The sequence below is a fragment of the Pungitius pungitius genome, chromosome 13, assembly GCF_949316345.1.
Source record: "Pungitius pungitius chromosome 13, fPunPun2.1, whole genome shotgun sequence".
NCBI lineage: Eukaryota > Metazoa > Chordata > Actinopteri > Perciformes > Gasterosteidae > Pungitius > Pungitius pungitius.
The window spans coordinates 16578645-16596395 of NC_084912.1; the positions used below are offsets into that span (position 1 = coordinate 16578645).

The following is a 17751-nucleotide window of genomic DNA, read 5'->3' on the forward strand; positions in this document are numbered from 1 at the left end:
GACAATATGGGTTTCTTTAACATTCTCCGTCCCCAATAAAAAAAAATATCTTGAGCAGAATATGTGGTCGTTATTTGAACAGGTTATAGTTCATCTCTTTATTACAAAATGTCTGTACAACAAAACTAAAATACATTTAAGCATTTCTCTCTGACAAGGTCATATAATCCTTTTAAAATAGTATTTAAGAATGGCCAGGAGAGGGGGAATCAAATGTCTTGCGCCCATGTTTCCTACAGACAACCTTGAGGTTGACAGGACGCCGACCACAGTGCGAGCATCAACACGGGTACCTCATCCTCTTTTTTTGCTCAGGCATCTGGCGAATTAGTCCCAGTCTCTCACATGTCAAGTAGGTCCTGCATGTCCCATGCTTAGAAGTGATTTAGAACGTAACCATGGAGAGGCACTGTGGTGCAGAAAGAAGGCCATCTCAGAACGCCATGTCGGTGATGGCCGAGGTATGTCCAGCCTAAAAGGAGTACATCAATATTTCAAAACACCTGAGGTCACACCTCCTAAATAAAATAGTCCTACTGACGTTTGTCATACTACAGCATTGACAATGCACCAAATAAGAGGGCATCCATAAAAACTGCTTTAATAGCAGCACTGAGGGAACTGCCGGGTCTATACAGTGTCGCATTGAGAGATTTGTCCAATTATTCAAGTCAGTAATGATAAGGTTCTGCAGTCAAGTTGTGGCAATAAATCTTGCTTTTTAAAACAAAGTGTGTGGTGACTATAAAATAGTCATGAAAAATATTGTGGTGAAAAGCTGTTACCCATAGAAGGGACGTCAAAAGTTATATTTAAAAAAGTGAATAAAGTCACAAATCAATGTAAAGATGTTAACATTTGTGTTTAAAATGTCAGACTTGTGCTGCCTTTGTGTGTACAAAAAAAGAAAATATCAGTGTGTCAAAGGGTGTGATTTCAATCTGATTGTCATAGTTTTAGCATATTTCACACTGAGAATGATGTCATCTTAAAGTAAATCCCAAATGTTTTGCTTTACATGTTGTGACCCAGCTGCTTGATCCGGTTTGAAGGACGGTCCTACAAATGTCACTCACACATGTAGAAAAAAGAAAAAAATCCAGCATGACAGTATATCAACATATGATCGTATATTAAATTAATTTACAGCTACATGTAAATTTCTTTTTTCAGGCAAATAATTTCCACGTACATACAAAACCACTACGTAAAAAAAAATAACTACATGCCAATGCACAAACTAAACAACGCTAAAAATAGAAGTTATCAAAAAAAACAAAACAACTATGTACATTTCCAAAAGTCAATAAGCGCCTCCCCATTCATTTACAACCCCTATATGCACGCACACACACACACAAGTTGCTCACACTGGAACATTCAGACAAACATGTCTCTTTGGCTGGTGTGAAGCTGTGGCACCTTGCGTGTGTGTACATGCAATTACAAAATTCAACAAAAATAAAAATACACACACACACACACAAAACAAAGGGCATAGAAAATAGGTTCTTTTGATGGATGCCGTGATATATTTCCTATGCATTTGCAATAGATATATATATATACACACACACACAAATAAAACACTGTATAAGGGTCAGCCACAGGTATGCCCTTAATTGTGTGTGAAGATGTATTTTAAAGTCAGGTTGCCGAGTGTGACGTGTGAAAGTGTAGGAAATCATCAATAAATAGAGATGTATGCAAGTCAGTCTGCATCGCACAGCTCCGTCCGTCAGTCGCTCTTTGAGTTCTGTGCTGCGTCCAAGTTGACCACCTGGAGCTCCGTCAGGTTACTGCTGCTGCCGCTCGACTGCGGCCCAATCACCATCTGGAACACAACATGGCTGCATCAGTAAGCGGTACAAGGGCCCAACACCCGGCCAATCACAAGTCATCCCCACTCCCAGCACAGATGGAGGTACGGCTTGGCTACATGCTGCATGTTTATCAATAGATTCCAATTGGTTTTTTCCCAGTACTATAATTGCCTTATGAAATCACATTCTGTAGAGTGCAATGTTGACCATTAGGTTTTCTGAAATTCTATGGTATTTAAAAGAAATGCAAAAGTCAAAATACCTTTTCTTCATGAGACTACGAACTAAAACAACATGCACTGCAAATCTTGTGTTTTGTTAAGTCTGCTGCGTGTGTACTTTTTGCTAGAAGTCACAGGTAAAACAAAGCTGCCACTTGATCATTCTCATTCATCCCAAAAAAAAGGGCAACACGGGACAACCCTGCGGCCTGCGTGTGCCGGTGCTGTTAGGATGCATTAGTGCGCTCACGTGGCATGCTGGTTGCATAGGGAATATGAGAGTTTCACTTGTAAAATGCAGATCTTGCCGTACTGGGTGTAGCTGCACCGCTGAAACGGGGATCTGCACCGTGCCTTGGGGTGCTGTGAGGAACACCTGAGGGACACCACCTAAGGGAGGAAACAAAGAACGTTCTTCCAATGCAAAACGTCAGCAATACGTTTATCTTTTTAAATAGGGTCTCCAGCTAGTGTCTCACCAGAGTCTTGGCCCTGTGCATGGGACACCTGCATGGCCGAGGTTCCCTGGGAGAAGGCGTTGAGCACCGCCAGCCCACCGTCAGTCAGCGTCGGGGTGGAGGCATACATCACTGTGTGCTGGCTGGGGTACATCATATGACCCGCAACAGACGTTGGCATTGACGAGGTGACAATGGTTGCCGGGAGACTCACCGTTGCTAGAGAGCAGGAGAGGGAGGAGGAGAGTGGGTGGAAGGGGGAGGACAGGAGGTGTGTACAGATGGCACTTAACATGGATCTATAGGCAACCCGTGACTCCTACACCACCTTTTGATGGACTCAACTCATTCCTGACAGGACCACAATAACAAATTAAGAAATGGTGCATGCTAGAAAAATAAAGTGCATTTTAGGGGACATCATTGAGAAAAAAATAATCTAGAGCAGGGGCGTTAAAGTCATTTCAGGTAAGGGGCCACATGCTGCCCACTTTATGGAAGGTCCAGTAGACACGGGGGGGGGGGGGGGGGGGGGGGGGGGGGGGAAGTGATGCAGTCATCAAGTGTTATGCTAATGCATGAGAAACACTTGGAAATCTGTACTATACTCCTACAGTGCAACCCCCAGTGGACCGATTAGGTGTAGCAGCCACTTTTTGTACGAAAGAAAATCCAATTTATGTCTTTCTGTGATTGCCACAGCAGCAAAGTTATCCGGCGGGCCGAGCTGGACCCCCCAATGGGCTGTATGTTTGACACCCCTGCTTTAGAGGGCATTATTCCCACCTATTGGGACCAAATTAAAATTGAGATGTGAAAATGCTGCTGTGGGTCATTCTTACATTACATACATTTTAAGTTCAGTAATGAACATTTATGTTATTATGTTACTATTTCCACCATCTGGAGCACCAATGCGAGTCACCTTTTAAACTACACATTCCCCCAGACAGGCTCTTTCTGCAGAGAGAAGGAAACCAAACGGGACCCACCGGTGGAGTTTGTGGAGGTGTGGGAGATGTCAAGGCTGCCGTCGCTGTTGGAGCCGGACTGGGCGTTGTGGTGTACCTGGATCGCCTGGAGCTGCTGGGGAACCCCTGCTCCTGAAGACACAGAGGGGCAATAGCCAGTCACACGAGGCTCCCGCAGAAGCACGATGGACAGAGGAAGTCGTCGCGAGAGTAGAATTAGTAATCCCACCATTGGGTGCATGGTTAGTAGTGAGAGCAGAAGATGTGGTATTAACAGTACTAGCAGCAGCAGCAGCATAAGCAGCCATTGTGGCAAAGCGGGTCACCTGCGAGGGAGACAGCGGCAGGGAAGCGGAAGACAGCCTGCTGTCCCTGCTGAGGCTGCTGGGCAGCAAGGGCCTGACCATGCTGCCCCTGGAGGGCCAGGGAGTGCTGCAGCTGGCTCAGAGGAATGGTGGGAGTGCCAGGGGGGAGAGTAGTGCCTGCTGGAGGGGCACACAGACGAGGTGAGACTAAACACCAATGAGCAGTATACAGTACAGCGCATTCCCGTTTAGCTATACACAAATGTTTCATGGTTGCATATTGTTCCACATCCTCAGGGAGGGACCCTGAGCAACATGAGGGGTTGTCATTTCTAGTGACACATTTAAAACAAAACAACATGTCACTTACACCGGGGACCTTTGAGCTAAGTTATATTAAAACACAACATTAAGATTGTGAATGGTTCAATTGTGCCATGATTCGTTTCCAATGATATTACCAAAGTGTGTTCTTTCAGTTATTTAAATTGAGAACATGACAAAAGGAGTTGCACCATCGTACTTGGTCACATGCTCCATAAATAGGTTCTGCAGGAGGGCGGGCCCTTTCAAGCTGTCAGCTGAGGGGGTTTTAGTGTGGGAGGGTGTGTTGTTCCACCTGGCACCACCCCTACGTGCCAGACAGGTGGTGAGGGAGAGAGGGGGGTGGAGAAGGAGGGTGGCTGGGAGACAAGGTTGCAGAAGAGGAGAAAGATGGAGAAATGAGGGAGGGGGACACGGACTCATAACATTCAGAGTGCCATCGTGTCTGACCGGTACCGGGCCTGTTCAGCTTCACAATCGCCACAAAGACTCTTGTTAACAACAACAACAACATGGTATACTGTAGAAAACACAGGTCTGCTTTTGAAGGGGGGGGGGGGTATTGAAACCATGAAGAGGAAGCGTAATGAATAAATCCTGGGGAAAGCCGAGGCGCCGTCATGAGATCCTGTGTTCCTAAGAGCGGGTCTATGAAGCCCCTTTAATGAAGGCCTGCCTGGTTCAGGACCGCTGTGTCACCGTGCTCCATTAAGTCAGCCATTAGAATTTCAGCCACTGATCCATCATTGAATATTCATAACTAATTAAGGGTCATGCTCGTCATCCCTCATTGCCTGGCCTATTGTGTCGCTCCCACCTAATTATTACGGTCCCCGAGTGACAGTCAAAGGCAGAGCCATGCGCCAATAGGCCCTCCTGGATACTGAAGGCTTTGTAAAAGCCAAGCCTCTGCAGAGCGTTGACGACAGGCTTGGGAGGGCTTGAAGAGAGAGCGGGGCACGACCACGTCAAGACCGCTGATTCCAATTCTCATGAGGCTCCACAACACAGTGACGGTCACAAGACACGGAGGCACCACTTCAACGCTTAAGGAAAAGAGTTGGGTAGTTGAACAGAGGCAGCTGTGCTACGTACCGGGCATGAAAGTGAAGCCGCTCGGCAGCTGCATGACCCCTGCAGAGCCGCCGGCGGTCTTGAGGACGGTGCCGTTGGCGCTGATGTTGCCGCTCGCCGAGACGGGAGCCAGGTAGTTGGTGATGGGAAACGACGAGCCGCTGCTCACCTGCATGGTGGTGGAGGTGGTGGGCACGGTGCACTGGGTGCTGCTGGTACTGCCCGGTAGGCTGGCCACCGTGAACGTGGGCTTCAGTGTATCCTGTGGGAGAACACACACACACACACACACACATTAGATCAAGACCAGGGAGGATCTTTGGAGGAAATTTAAGATCAGTACTGGATTCTGTCAAAGACTTTTGGTTTTCTGCTAAATTTAAATAACTTGACATGCCGTCTTAAAAAAGGAAATGTGGAATCAACTCAAAAAGCACTGGCTCCTCCAATTCCCATAATGCAACTCAATAGTGCCTTCAGTGACAGGCCGATGCAAACAGAAAGAAAAACCTCATTAAACCAGAGGCAAACGTATGTGCAGCAGTTGCATTACAGTGTACTTATGAGTGCATATAAAGCAAATATAACAGGTAGCTTTTATATGATATGACATCATCAGCTGCTCATGTTTCCAACTTATGCCAGTGAAAAGGTTTCACATGAAAACACCGTGAACAACGCCATTAATAGGGCTTTTCCACTTTGAGCACGAGGAGGCTGGAGTACTTGCATTCTGCATGGGGGGGGGGGAGACATCACACTGGGCTTTAATAGAGGAAAAGCAAATGACATACAAGTCCTGGGACCCCTCTAATAGTTGCCACATGTTAAATTGGGTGCAGTGGCGGGATAATTTTCTGTTTCCAAGATGGGCAAAAAGCTGCATTTAAGGGAAAAAAAGTAAAAGTATTCAGTATAGAAGGCGATTCAACACACACATCAAAACCTATAAAAGTACTACCTCACGAAAAACAAGCCTACAAGAGAAAAAAAAAGTATACAGCCCATACTGCGTACCCTCTATGAGTGCTCCACTCCTCACCCAAACCTACAGGCAGCTAAGATGCAACCCCTGCTCAACACAAGTCAACTATCGGACTGTAACATCGGCCAGAAGATGTGTAGAAACTTCTCATCACCGGGGGGTGAGCCGTAGCAGGTAAAGCCCACGTGAACATGGGCCGTGTGGTGCTGGATGGGGACGTCCGAACCTGGAAGCCCTCACACACTTGATACCAACGAGCAGAATGGGAACAACCTTACACAGGCATGTAAGCGTTGTCCTCTTACTGTGGGCTGAATGGAAACAGAGGCAGGAAATCACAGAACAACGATGCACATGCTGAGGGGACAGAGGACATGGACAACAGAGCGGAGGCGTAGAAGCAGCCCCTTCTATTGGTTTGCAGCACTATTGGTTTTTATATGTGACTGATTAAATGCTTGAGGGCTGGATCGTCCAGAGTGGACTCTACTGATAAGACCTTCCAAACACGTACCAGGACGCTGACTACTGTCAGGATTAGCTCCCAGTCTTTAGCCACATCCCAGTGTGCTCTTCGTATCAGATAGTCTGCTAGTATGGCTCAAAGCATGGGGGAATGGTGTTGTTTTATACAAGGCGCTCCAAATCAACAGGAAGGAGCTGTTGGGTTATCAGCTTATGTGCAGCTCAGATGTAGGGCCCGCCGAGGGGCTCCTACAGTCCAAGGTCCTCCAACTCTTTAGTTAAACAGCAGCTGGAAAGTCAAAGAGGGAGGGCCACACACAGGAGTCAGTTGTTCTACCCTTTAAACTACAAAGCTGAATAAACTCCCATAAGAACAATATGTTGTGGCCCGTCACTCACCGCAAAGCGATAGACGCCCGTCACAGCTGTCCCCACCTCGTCATTCTCCCAGGAGACTGTCAGTATTCAAATGATGTGATATTTGTTACATTAATGTTCACAGGAAGTTGGTGCAGACGAGAGGAAGGAGGGAACAGGGACTGGCTAATCCCAGCGAGGTCGTAGCCATAGACACAGACCTGGGTGAGTGTCAGGGACAGGATACAAACAGCTGAGGGGACAGACAGCTGGCGGGAAACCTGAGCAGCTCTGAGAAGGAAATTAACCCTTTCTGGGCCAGCTGAGGCAGCACCAGGCCACGTGAGTGAAACGACAGCAGCCGCTCTCAGCATAGCGGAGTGACTGGACTCGCCGCTTTGCCCGATACCATCACACAGATGAGAGGACGATTTGGCTCATCGTGGGACATCGGAAGTCAGTGGGCTTCAAACTTTTAAAGTTCTACTTGAATCATCAGTCATGCAACAAGATGTACAATTTATAATCGAATGTATGGAAATTCACCACATTCATTTTTTTGAGGGGGGGGGGGGATTTTTTGTTATATGTTTTTTTTCAAATCATACTCCATTCCACCACTAGAGATGGCCTCCTTCCTGTTCCAGTGAAAAGGTTGGATGCAACACATGCACCAAAGGTCCTGCTTTGCCGATTGATCCTGCAGGGTCTAAAAGGTCTCCTAGCTATCTCTGTGACCTACATAGGGAGCTTCCACTGACCTACTGCTTTGTTTGCCCACCTCCACGTGTCTTGTGTCCAACTGGCCGCTCTATAAACAGCGCTGGCTCTTAGTTCAGACTCAAGGCAGTGCATAGCAGAGGTGTGGACTCGAGTCATGTGACTTGGACTCGAGTCAGACTCGAGTCATGAATTTGATGACTTGAGACTCGACTCGACATAACGTACAAAGACTTGCAACTCGACTTGGACTTGAATACCGATGACTCGTGACTTGACTTGGACTCGAGCCTTTTGACTCGAGAAGACTTGCTACTTCCCATGAAAACTGGGGGAAAACATTTTCACACCACCGCGCCGCTCTGTTTATCTGCATCTGTCAAAAAAGGTGCGCCACCTGTATGCAGAGAGCGCGCGCTGCCTGCACGACATCCAATCACTGCAGTCCATTTGACCGTATCAACGAGACAGCTCGTTCATGGTTACAAAAATCGGGATTTTTGAACCCGGATTCAGACTCCGATGGAAATCCTCGCCAACATTATGTCAACGTCCGTTTTAAAGTAGTGTAATGAGCTGAGTTAAAGTTATTAGTTAATCATTTATGCAGATGTTGCATGTGTTCACGTTATGCTCCGTTACCAGCTGTAGTTACGCGAGACAACCCGAGTTTTGGGGGGCCGTGTATGCGGAAGTGTTCGTTCGGCGTGGTGACGGCCAACAGTGACCGAAGTTGAGTTGTTTTATATAAATAAATGCAGCGGAGTTGCAAGCCAGTCATCGCCTCCTTATTTACGCTGCAGCATTGGGGTGAGCGTTACAGTACTATAACACAGTCACAGTCGATCCACCATTACCCTTCCCTTCGTAGTCTAGGTCTGTGAGGCAGCGCACCATCACCCAGGGTTCCCCGTCCTCACTATAATAAAATGACTCGAAATGACTCGAAACTAAAATGGTACGACTTGTGACTCGACTTGAGACTTGTTGGCTTTGACTTGTGACTCGACTTGGGACTTGCTTCGTCTTTGACTCGACTTGACTCGGGACTCGAGGGCAATGACTTGAGACTTGCTTGTGACTTGCCTAACAGTGACTTGATCCCACCTCTGGTGCATAGTAAACATCGGCTATAGTGCTGTAAGGCATTCTTCCAGAGAAGCTTCAGCAGTGTCATCTCCTGATCCAACACATCACCTTTTATTCCACACTTTTTCAGGGGGGGCCCCGCTGTTATAATGGTGATTGATAGTCGTGCGATGGGGGGCTGCGTCTTGTGGATTAAGCAATGAATCCTCTGTACTCTGCACGGACACCGAGTGAACCCTCCATAACACGCTACGTTAGTTCCTGTCCCCTCCTCTGAACATGTATTTACACAATCAATTATTCTAAGGGTTCTTGGATTTTTTTTAAAGTTGTGCCACAACCTCCCTGTTTGTGTCCTGCTCTTTTTAGTTTCTCTCATTTACGGTTACTTTCAAACGATTCCCTCTTCCCGAGGATTAGTCGTTCCCAACTCGAGGTGACAACTGGTGGACTGGTCCAGCGCTGGCTGCACAGCCCATTGTGCAGCTTGCTGGTGGCTGGCCCCCGTCTAATCTCCCATTTGCTGGCTCCCGTCTCCCAGGCTGTCACCCTGCCAGCAACATGGAATTTGCAGCTCCATTTGGGACTGCTAAAAAAGGCAAGGCAGCCCAAGTGGAGGAGGTGCAGCCAATGGCGGCTGACCTGTGCAGTTGCTTGCTGTAAAATAAGGGGGAGGAGGGAAGGGGGGGGGTCGCTTTCCTCCCCTCTGACACAGCCAGCATGCTGCTCTCCCTGCAGACAACGCCAAAATCCCTCAGAGAACACAACCCCTCTACATACAGGCCGTTTATCTCACAAGTTTCTCCCTTTAAGCCACTGCTGTGCTCCACAACAGCAGTTCACATACGAAGAAAGAAAGATTGAAAAAGCCACGCAATACTTTTCAAAGATATTTGTGTGAATTAATCATCGAGTCACTTCCCCAGGGAGAAGTCAGTCAACCTCTTACACACTTCAATGCATGCAATTTGTTAAATAAAGAGGCTGTCAGATCTGCCGCAGGGCATCCAAAAAGACACAATAAAAGGAAAACAAGCATGGCAGCTGTTGGTCCAGACGGTTTAGTTGCAACAACAACAAAGACAACGCAATCCTGGCTAATGAGCAGGAGGGAAACAATGGCTTCACCAAGACTAAAGCAGAAATAGGTATGTCACTCCTTCTCCCTTGACCTTCCTCATTCACCTCTGCATTCGACATACCGTTTCCCAGAATGCACTTCTACTGCCCTTGGATAACAGTGTTGAACATGTCGTCTCTTCAGCTGTTGGTTTTGAGTGCTTAATGTTGCAAGAACAGAAGAACCGCGGTTCTCCAGGCACGCAACCTGAAAGGAATTGACTTTAATGCGGCATTCGGATCAACAGAGGACACTGGGAATGGATTAAGTCGATGCCAAACCATGTTTCTGGAGAGAGACTGGGCTCCTCTCACAGCTAGATGACAGGTCACAAGCTTTCAGTAGCCGATTTAAGCCTGGTGACATTGGCCCCGGAGTCAATTCACACCAGATAGTTAGGAATCAGACACTCTGCAGTCAATGGTGGCGAGTCAGGCTAGAATATAGAAGTCCTTCTACAGACACTTGTTTTTGGTTAAGAAGATTAGTTGATTAAACTGACAGATCTATAAAAGTGAGTTTCTCCAGAAATAAAAGGTTTTAAAATTGATCGTAATCATTTGGGAGGGAAGGCCAGCTCTTCGAATGAAGAGAGAGCAGCACTACACGGGATCCTTCTTACAAAGCACAAGATACCAACCCTAGCTTTAAACTCACAGGTTTCCTGGAAGTAAGTTATTCATCTTTTAAAAAAGGATTACCATAATGAAATTACTGATTTTTTAGTAACATTTTAGTAACTTACTGCAAGACCAACAGAGAGGGGTCAGCCCAAATAATGTAACTTACATCCTTTTCAGGCTCAAACACAGCGATCAACTGAAAGGTTGATGGTGACAAAGCATTACTCGGACACTGCAACATCCAGTCCACCAATTCAAGTGCATTTAGAAAGAACCTCATTTTAGGCAATAGGAAATTTCCAGAGCATCGGTCAGGTTTTTTTATAAGTTGAAAACCAACAGAAAACTGTTGATCCTAGTAATAAACCTATGGCATTACATGTTGAAAATTGGAGGATGGCTCTGTCTTATTTTGGAAGGGAAAACATAATTTAACATTTAGTCCTCTGCTTCTCCAAAAAAGCCTCCCCCCCCCCCACGGCGGCAAACTCCGAACTGTTAAGACTAGGATACACTGTATGTATGACATACTCCTCTCTTGATGACTAGTGTCCAGACGCTGCCTCTGAAAGCAAACTGCACTCGCCCTGTCCCGACCTACTGATCCTGACATGGCTCACATTACCACTACTTCCAGTGTCCCTCAGCGAGCAAGCTTCACAGGGGCCTCACTGCTATCCCACACTCAGAATTGCAGCAGGAGTGTTTGGGGGGAGGGGGGGGGGGGGGGGCGCAAAGGTTACAGAGTCACCGACAGCCACCTCAATAGAGGTCGCACAAAACAGGGCGTGAAATATTGCTCCAATGTTTCCGTTCAGGCTGCTCATATCTACATCCTTACCTCCCCTCCGTATCACTAAATGAGTGTGGGGGTGCGGGGGGGGGGGGGGGGGGGGGGGGCGGATCACAGGACTCCAAAGACAGCTGCAGCTTATAAGGAATGCTAGGGGCCTCAGCCAAGAGAGCAGGCAGGGAAACCATACCATATATGGCAGCGGAGGCCAAATCTAATTTTTATCAATGAGCAGAGCGGGATGAGAGGGGCTTACCATGCGAGGGCTGATCTCCCATCCATGACGACGTATGCTAGGTGTTCGGTAGTGGCCTTATTAAAACAGCACGCATGCAACCAGGCCTGCAAGTGTTCGTCTTCAAAGGGGCGTCCTTAAGCCGTATAAACAGGGGAGGAGGGGGGGGGTGCACCTGAATGCACGAAGGTGTGGACAGTGAAGCAACTTATTCAGATCCCTTTTAGATTGTCAGTGAGTCCAAATGTGGTTTTCCTTTAAACAAAGTGGGAGTTCTGTTCCCAATCTCAGGGTTCCATCCATGAAGGCGAGACAGCTCGGTCACAAAGGAGACACGCGGCAAAGTGGTGCGTGCAGCCGCTGCCGCGTTTCTCTTTCTAACACAACCCAGACCTACGCTGATTTATCTCAACGCGCTACGAGGCTGAGGGGTCAGAGAGGTCGTGTAGACAGCTCCCTTTAGTGCGCGGGATAACACTACTTATCTGGCTCTCCCTTTGGTTCAGAGCCCGTAGAAAAGACAAAAGACGACTTGATTTAATTAAAAAAGGGACTCGGCGCAAGCCGCAATTCCAGAACGAAGGCCATACAAATTTCAGGCAAAAGTTCACAACTGTTTACAAAAGGATAAAGAACCCTGGCTGCTTTTGGATGGATTTCTTTGCTGTCCATTATATCCGTCAGTGACTCTACGGTGTTCATTTATCTTATTTGCTATCCATGTGATGTCTTCACTGGAATGCAGGCAGTGAATCATAAAGACTAAAAAACATGATCGTTTTTTGAAAGATTGGAAAATAGACTGAAGGGGGAAGGGTGGGGGTATAAATGTGTGCATTTAAGGGGGCTTCACAGCTGCTTTTTATTGTTGTCTACTTTCCACTTTTGGATTCTAACCTTTGTGTCGCCCATGCTCTCCGACTCAGACACCTGATAGGTGAGGTCCGTCTCCTCGAAGCCCGTGGCGCTCATGCGCTGGTCCGTGGAGGGGTCAGAGCGCGGCGGCGAGTCCGGCGAGTTGAGGCACGTCTGGATCAGAGCTTTGCCCGTTTCACTCGTGATCATGGGTTGGAGTTTGCGCGTGGCGAACGTGTAGACGTGACCCGTCTCACTGGCCACAAGCAGCAGAACCTGGGTCCCCGTCAGGGTGGAGAGTTCGTACGCCTGAGAAAGAGACAGAGTGAAATATTAAAAAGGAATACGAAGGAGACGACAGGGCCAAGAGCCGGGCTACAATTCAAACATCAAAAAGGAAAAAAAAATCAAGTTGATTAATTTGTAGAGAACGTAAACTCTGCTGGAAAGGGAATATACAGTAAGAGGGTCCAAAAGGCTTAGTCTCTGGGAAGATATGAACGTGGCCAAGAAAACAACTCCAAACTAAAAATACAGCTGTAATGAACTCTGACGTATAGCACAAATGAAGCTAAAATAACACAAGATAAGGCTGCCAGAATACAGAGAGTGATATAGCAGAGAGGCTGATTGCAGCTGGAGAGCGGCCTGCAGAGGCAGGGGGAGCCGCCGTAACCCAGGAATGATTCCCAACACCCCGGGGAGCAGACTGTGAAAGACGAGGCCATCACGGTCTGTTCCCCTGCTCATTGTCTCACACACACACACACACACAAAAAGAGTACATTCAACTCCATCACATACACAGGAAAACACGCAGATGCTGCACTCCGATTGAACTCCTGAGCAAGCCGCTTCATCTAAATGAGTCATAAGTTATGTGAAGGCTTCTTGTGGTGCTTTGAGGGCACCATGCCATTTCAGTCACCTTGGTAAACGCACTAGTCCCAGCCGGCTGATAGATGTGTCATTGAGAGCTGGCCCAGGAGGAGACCAATCACATTCAAATTAAAAGGCTTTTAATCGAGCTGTTATGAAACCATGCATTCATACGAGTCCACTCCACCACGCTCAAACACTGTTCATTATGACCCCTATCAGATCAATCCTCTCTACGTGGGAGCACGTTGAACCTGCTTGTACAATTGCCCGTTGTGTGCAATAAGGATGACAGAGAAGAGAAAGGCTAAATGATGAGAAGCTGAATGCTACGACGCGGTAGCTTCCTGAGGATTTTTGATGCGTGTGTGCTTTTCTGTGTACTGAAGAAGTGTTAAATCTAACCTCTAGCTGCACACTTCACCTCTCCACTTGCTAATGCAGCGCTACAGAAGTAGGTCATGAACTATACAGCCCCAGCCCTTCTCTTCTACCACCATCTCCCCTCAATCCCCTCTGCAGCAGCAATAAGAAGCTGATGTTTGACTAACATCTGCAGCAGGAAAAGACTCATTTCTCACCTTAAATGTGCAAAGTGGCGGCACAACCTAGACCCACACAATGTATTAATAAGTCCTTTGGCTGCATTTTCTCATGAATATTCATGGATGCAAAGTGCCTATTAGTGTGGCTGTAATTGGTTCCTCCGTCACACTAAACTTCCCTGTCAGGCCTACGCATCATAGCATAAGCTAAACTCATGGATGGTTGCAATTACACAGTTGCTAGTTGAGCGCAGACGACACCGGGCGAAGGTATGTATGACCCGGACAGGCACCAGACTACCACGTGGCTTCATTAGCTCACAGCCGGAAAAGTGAATAAACAATTATCTAGACAATCTCTGTTGTTGGAGCTATTGAGCCCCAGGAAAATTGTGTTAGTCTGCAACTAAAGTAGAACAGTAAAACCAAGACATTGGAGTCTCGTATCACGCAATCGATATATCAATATCACCCAGCACCAATTCAAAGACTCATTTAGTACGAATGTTGTATAGTAGAAATTCAGTTCCTAGCACAAGGCATCGTCTTTGCCTGAGAAGAATAAGAAAGTAATGGCTGCATTCCATTTACAGTGGGCCTCAGTAACATGCACACTGGCTCACTTGTGTGGAGTATTGATGCACTTAAATATTGAATGGAGCGACCATTTATGTCTGTACTTCTCCTGGTGTAACAATTAGGATTCACAAGATAGGAGCCAATCGATGGAAGTAAAATAAAAACGTGATGTCATGCTCCCTTTTGAGAGGAGAACCTACAGGCTTCGACCGGCTCATCCTTCAGAATTAAACTATATGCTCATCCTAGCAACCAGTTTGAGAGCAGTTTACTATGAATTGTTCCACACCACCCACCTCTTCATTTTTCTGATGCCTGACATGGTAAAGGCAACATTTCCAAAGATCTCTATTCGCACGGTTTGTCAAAACAGTGTGTTGCCAAGAGCCTACATAACGACACCTCAGTTTCCACGACAACAGTCTGGGATGAATAAATAAAAAAAAAGAGAAATACAGCCAAATGCACACTGTATGCCTGTCAAAGGAACAACACTCTTTCACTATGATAAAGAATTGTGTTTATTTTAATGGTCGTAATTCAAAATTGCCTTTTCAACAGCAAAAGAACACTAGGTTCCTACTGTGCATCTGGTCAGCCAATCTCATCTCCAAATACTTCACTTTAGATTCCTTGTTGCCAAATGCCACATAGCATATCTTTGACACAGATATTCCCGTTTAATACAGCTTGTGCCACAATGGATGGTGTCCCAATGCTGTTCCATACTGTGTGCACAGCTCCTCTCTCCTGTTGCAGTGCTCTCAGACTGTCCTCTGATGTGGTTTCCCTGGGGTTTATTCGGTCAGCTACAGGCCTGCTACTGGTCACCACCTGCCAGCAAAGCCCCGCTTCCCCATGACAGAAGGGACAGCCCGTGTGCACCCAGGGCTACTGATGGGAACCATCTTTATGTGCACATGTGAATTAATGTCACCTTTCTCTGTGTATGAGAGAGAGATAGTTGCAGTGAGTGGGTCTTAAAAATAATTGTATTTTGCCATCTATTTCAAGCTTATTAAAAGTCAACTGTCCCTCTCACTCAGGGTCTGTGCACCGCTTGTTTTTGTCTTGTTATAAAGAAAGGAGTCACTATAGGATTTACTGCAGGTGAAAGGCCTTTTAGTAAAATGAGGGCCCACTATTCCATTGTTCAATCCCATATTATATTTCCCACTGATGTTATGGTCTCACGGCTTATGAAGAGGTCAGCTCAACTTTAAAAAGACGGAAGTTGCACTCACATCACATTTTACTGCAGTGGAATGAGATCCAAAGGAAATCACTCGACTCACCTTTTTCATAATACCAGTCTTCCTCTTGCTGAAAGTGGTGTAACGTCTCAACTTGTTGTCAATAAATTCCATCTTTATCTTGACGCGCCCACGTGTTTTCTTTCCCGGTTTTGCCCCAGCGACGCCCCCGGGGACCATGCCGTAACCTCCGGGGGGTATTCCCACTTCTTGCCCCGGCCCCGGGGGTTCCATCTCCCCCCTCTCTCGCTTCACCCCTCTCCGGCTGTCCCCCAGTGAACCCACTGGATCATCGTCCTCTGCGGAGTCAGAGTCATTGTCCGAGCCGCTGCACAGAGGCGCGCTCTCCCTGTCCGCCTCGAACCTGGCTCCGTGCGCCAACACGACTCCTGCGGTCATCCCCACCATGTTGCCCTGGACAGCGGTCTGTAAAGGGGTCATCCCAGTGCCGTTCCCCGGTCTCACACCTCTCGAACCCCCTGGACCGTTAGCCCCCAGCATCCCGACAGCGTCTCTCTCCCCCTGTCGCCCGTCACTCTCGCAGACCCCCGGTACAGCTTGCCCTGCTCGGACTAAAACGGGACGGATTCCGCTACCGACAATCCCCAACCCGTGCCCTGTGTTACCTCTGCCTGAAGCGGACCCGTTTCCAGATGGTGCCGATCCCAGCCGGCTCGGTAACATTCTATTCAGGCAATTTAATCGAATCTGTGAACGCCAGCTAAAGCAGCTGGAGCGCGTTGTCTCGTAAATAGCTGATAAATCGCATAGGCTACACGCCCGGGCTACAACACGTAAGCAGACCAGACCCGTTTGGAGATTCGGAGACTCCGAGAAATAACCGCGATAAACTTTCGAAAGTGACGCTGACGCCAAGACCCTTCAACCCCGGCTCGGTTTGGTTCACCCCCCTCCTCTATTACCAAAACTCAGAGCACTTTCTCAAAAAGGAAAACGCGAACAGCGCCCTCGATGTCGATCCGCCATGTTACGTAGTCCGCATTGCAAGCAGAAGACAACGCCGTTGTCGGCCTGTTGGCGTCCAAATGCAAGTTTCCACGACACTAAACGGAAGTATTATTCCGGTCTTACTAGTAAAACCACGCATAAAAACGCAATTTTTTAAAACACTGTTTGAGACAGCGTATGAATATTACAATCCAGGAACTACTTTCCTCCTTATAAAGAGATACAATGTGTCCTTATTTGGTGCTGTCTCTCCTTATTTGGTGAGTCACAGTGGTGCCCATCGATTGGCTGAGGGTTATCTGACTAGCGCAGTCATTGGTCAATATAAACGCTCGTTGGAATAAATACCAAAATGGTTGCGCTACCGACAACGTCACCATCGACCGACAGAGGCACCAAACAAATCATCCAACTTTTATTTCCCCATAGATTGTACTGTTAAACCGCAAACAATGTTTTAACAGAGCCATTGCATATATCTCTATGATTGTCAGAGGATTTCTTTGGACTATTTTGTGTAGTCTATCACTCAATAATGTTGATGAATGTCTGAATTTATTTCTAAGGTAGTAGAAGTTGTAAGTGCTTCTAGAAAATAAAGAATAGAAATTGCAGAAGCAATGTTTGAGTCGTGTGGCAGGGCTCTGTTTAGTCTGTATAATCTGTATAGTAATTTGCCCTTTTCACAGCAGACATTTGGCTTCAACTCGTTTTCAGCAGGAAAAGCTTAGGAGCAATTATCAACACTAATGATGGCTATCAATGGGTCAGGGTAAAACATATGAGACAGAATATACAATAGGCTACCAGGACCTTCACAGGTGCTTTTCCTCCAAATGTGTTCTGTGTCAAAAGCCTTTAGGAAAAATATGTCAGCAGCCCTTGTTTTTCCTCTGGCAGTATTTTAAAAGATGCTGTGAAGACCCCACGTGAAGCAGGTTAAAACAAATGCCACATAGCCAGTCATGGTATATTCAAATAATTTCTCCATCAGGATTTGTTGGTGAGATAATAAGGGAATATTATTTAAATGTATATGTATGATCTTTTGCTGATAAGACAGCTGTTAGAAAGCCAAAAGCTATTGAAAAAAGTTGGACCTCATTAA

At 46.8% G+C, this 17751-nt stretch overlaps 1 protein-coding gene across 6 annotated transcripts; it reads right to left on the reverse strand.

The window, feature by feature from the left end:
* Positions 1-1105: 1105 nt before the first annotated feature.
* On the reverse strand, positions 1106-16900 carry srfa (serum response factor a). 6 transcript variants are annotated; one of them, XM_037465142.2, is made up of 8 exons: positions 15717-16898; positions 12494-12727; positions 5198-5438; positions 3800-3958; positions 3495-3605; positions 2524-2721; positions 2358-2434; positions 1106-1834 (listed from the first exon to the last, which is right to left on the reverse strand). In XM_037465142.2, the coding sequence occupies exons 1-8, from the start codon at positions 16356-16358 to the stop codon at positions 1739-1741; spliced, it is 1758 nt and encodes a 585-aa protein (XP_037321039.1). In that variant the 5' UTR covers positions 16359-16898; the 3' UTR covers positions 1106-1738. The 6 variants fall into 6 exon arrangements, with proteins under 6 accessions (XP_037321039.1, XP_037321038.1, XP_037321037.1 ...); XM_037465141.2 differs by having other exon boundaries at positions 2333-2434; positions 12461-12727; XM_037465140.2 differs by having other exon boundaries at positions 3800-3955; positions 12461-12727; positions 15717-16897.
* Between the last annotated feature and the right edge of the window lie 851 nt (positions 16901-17751).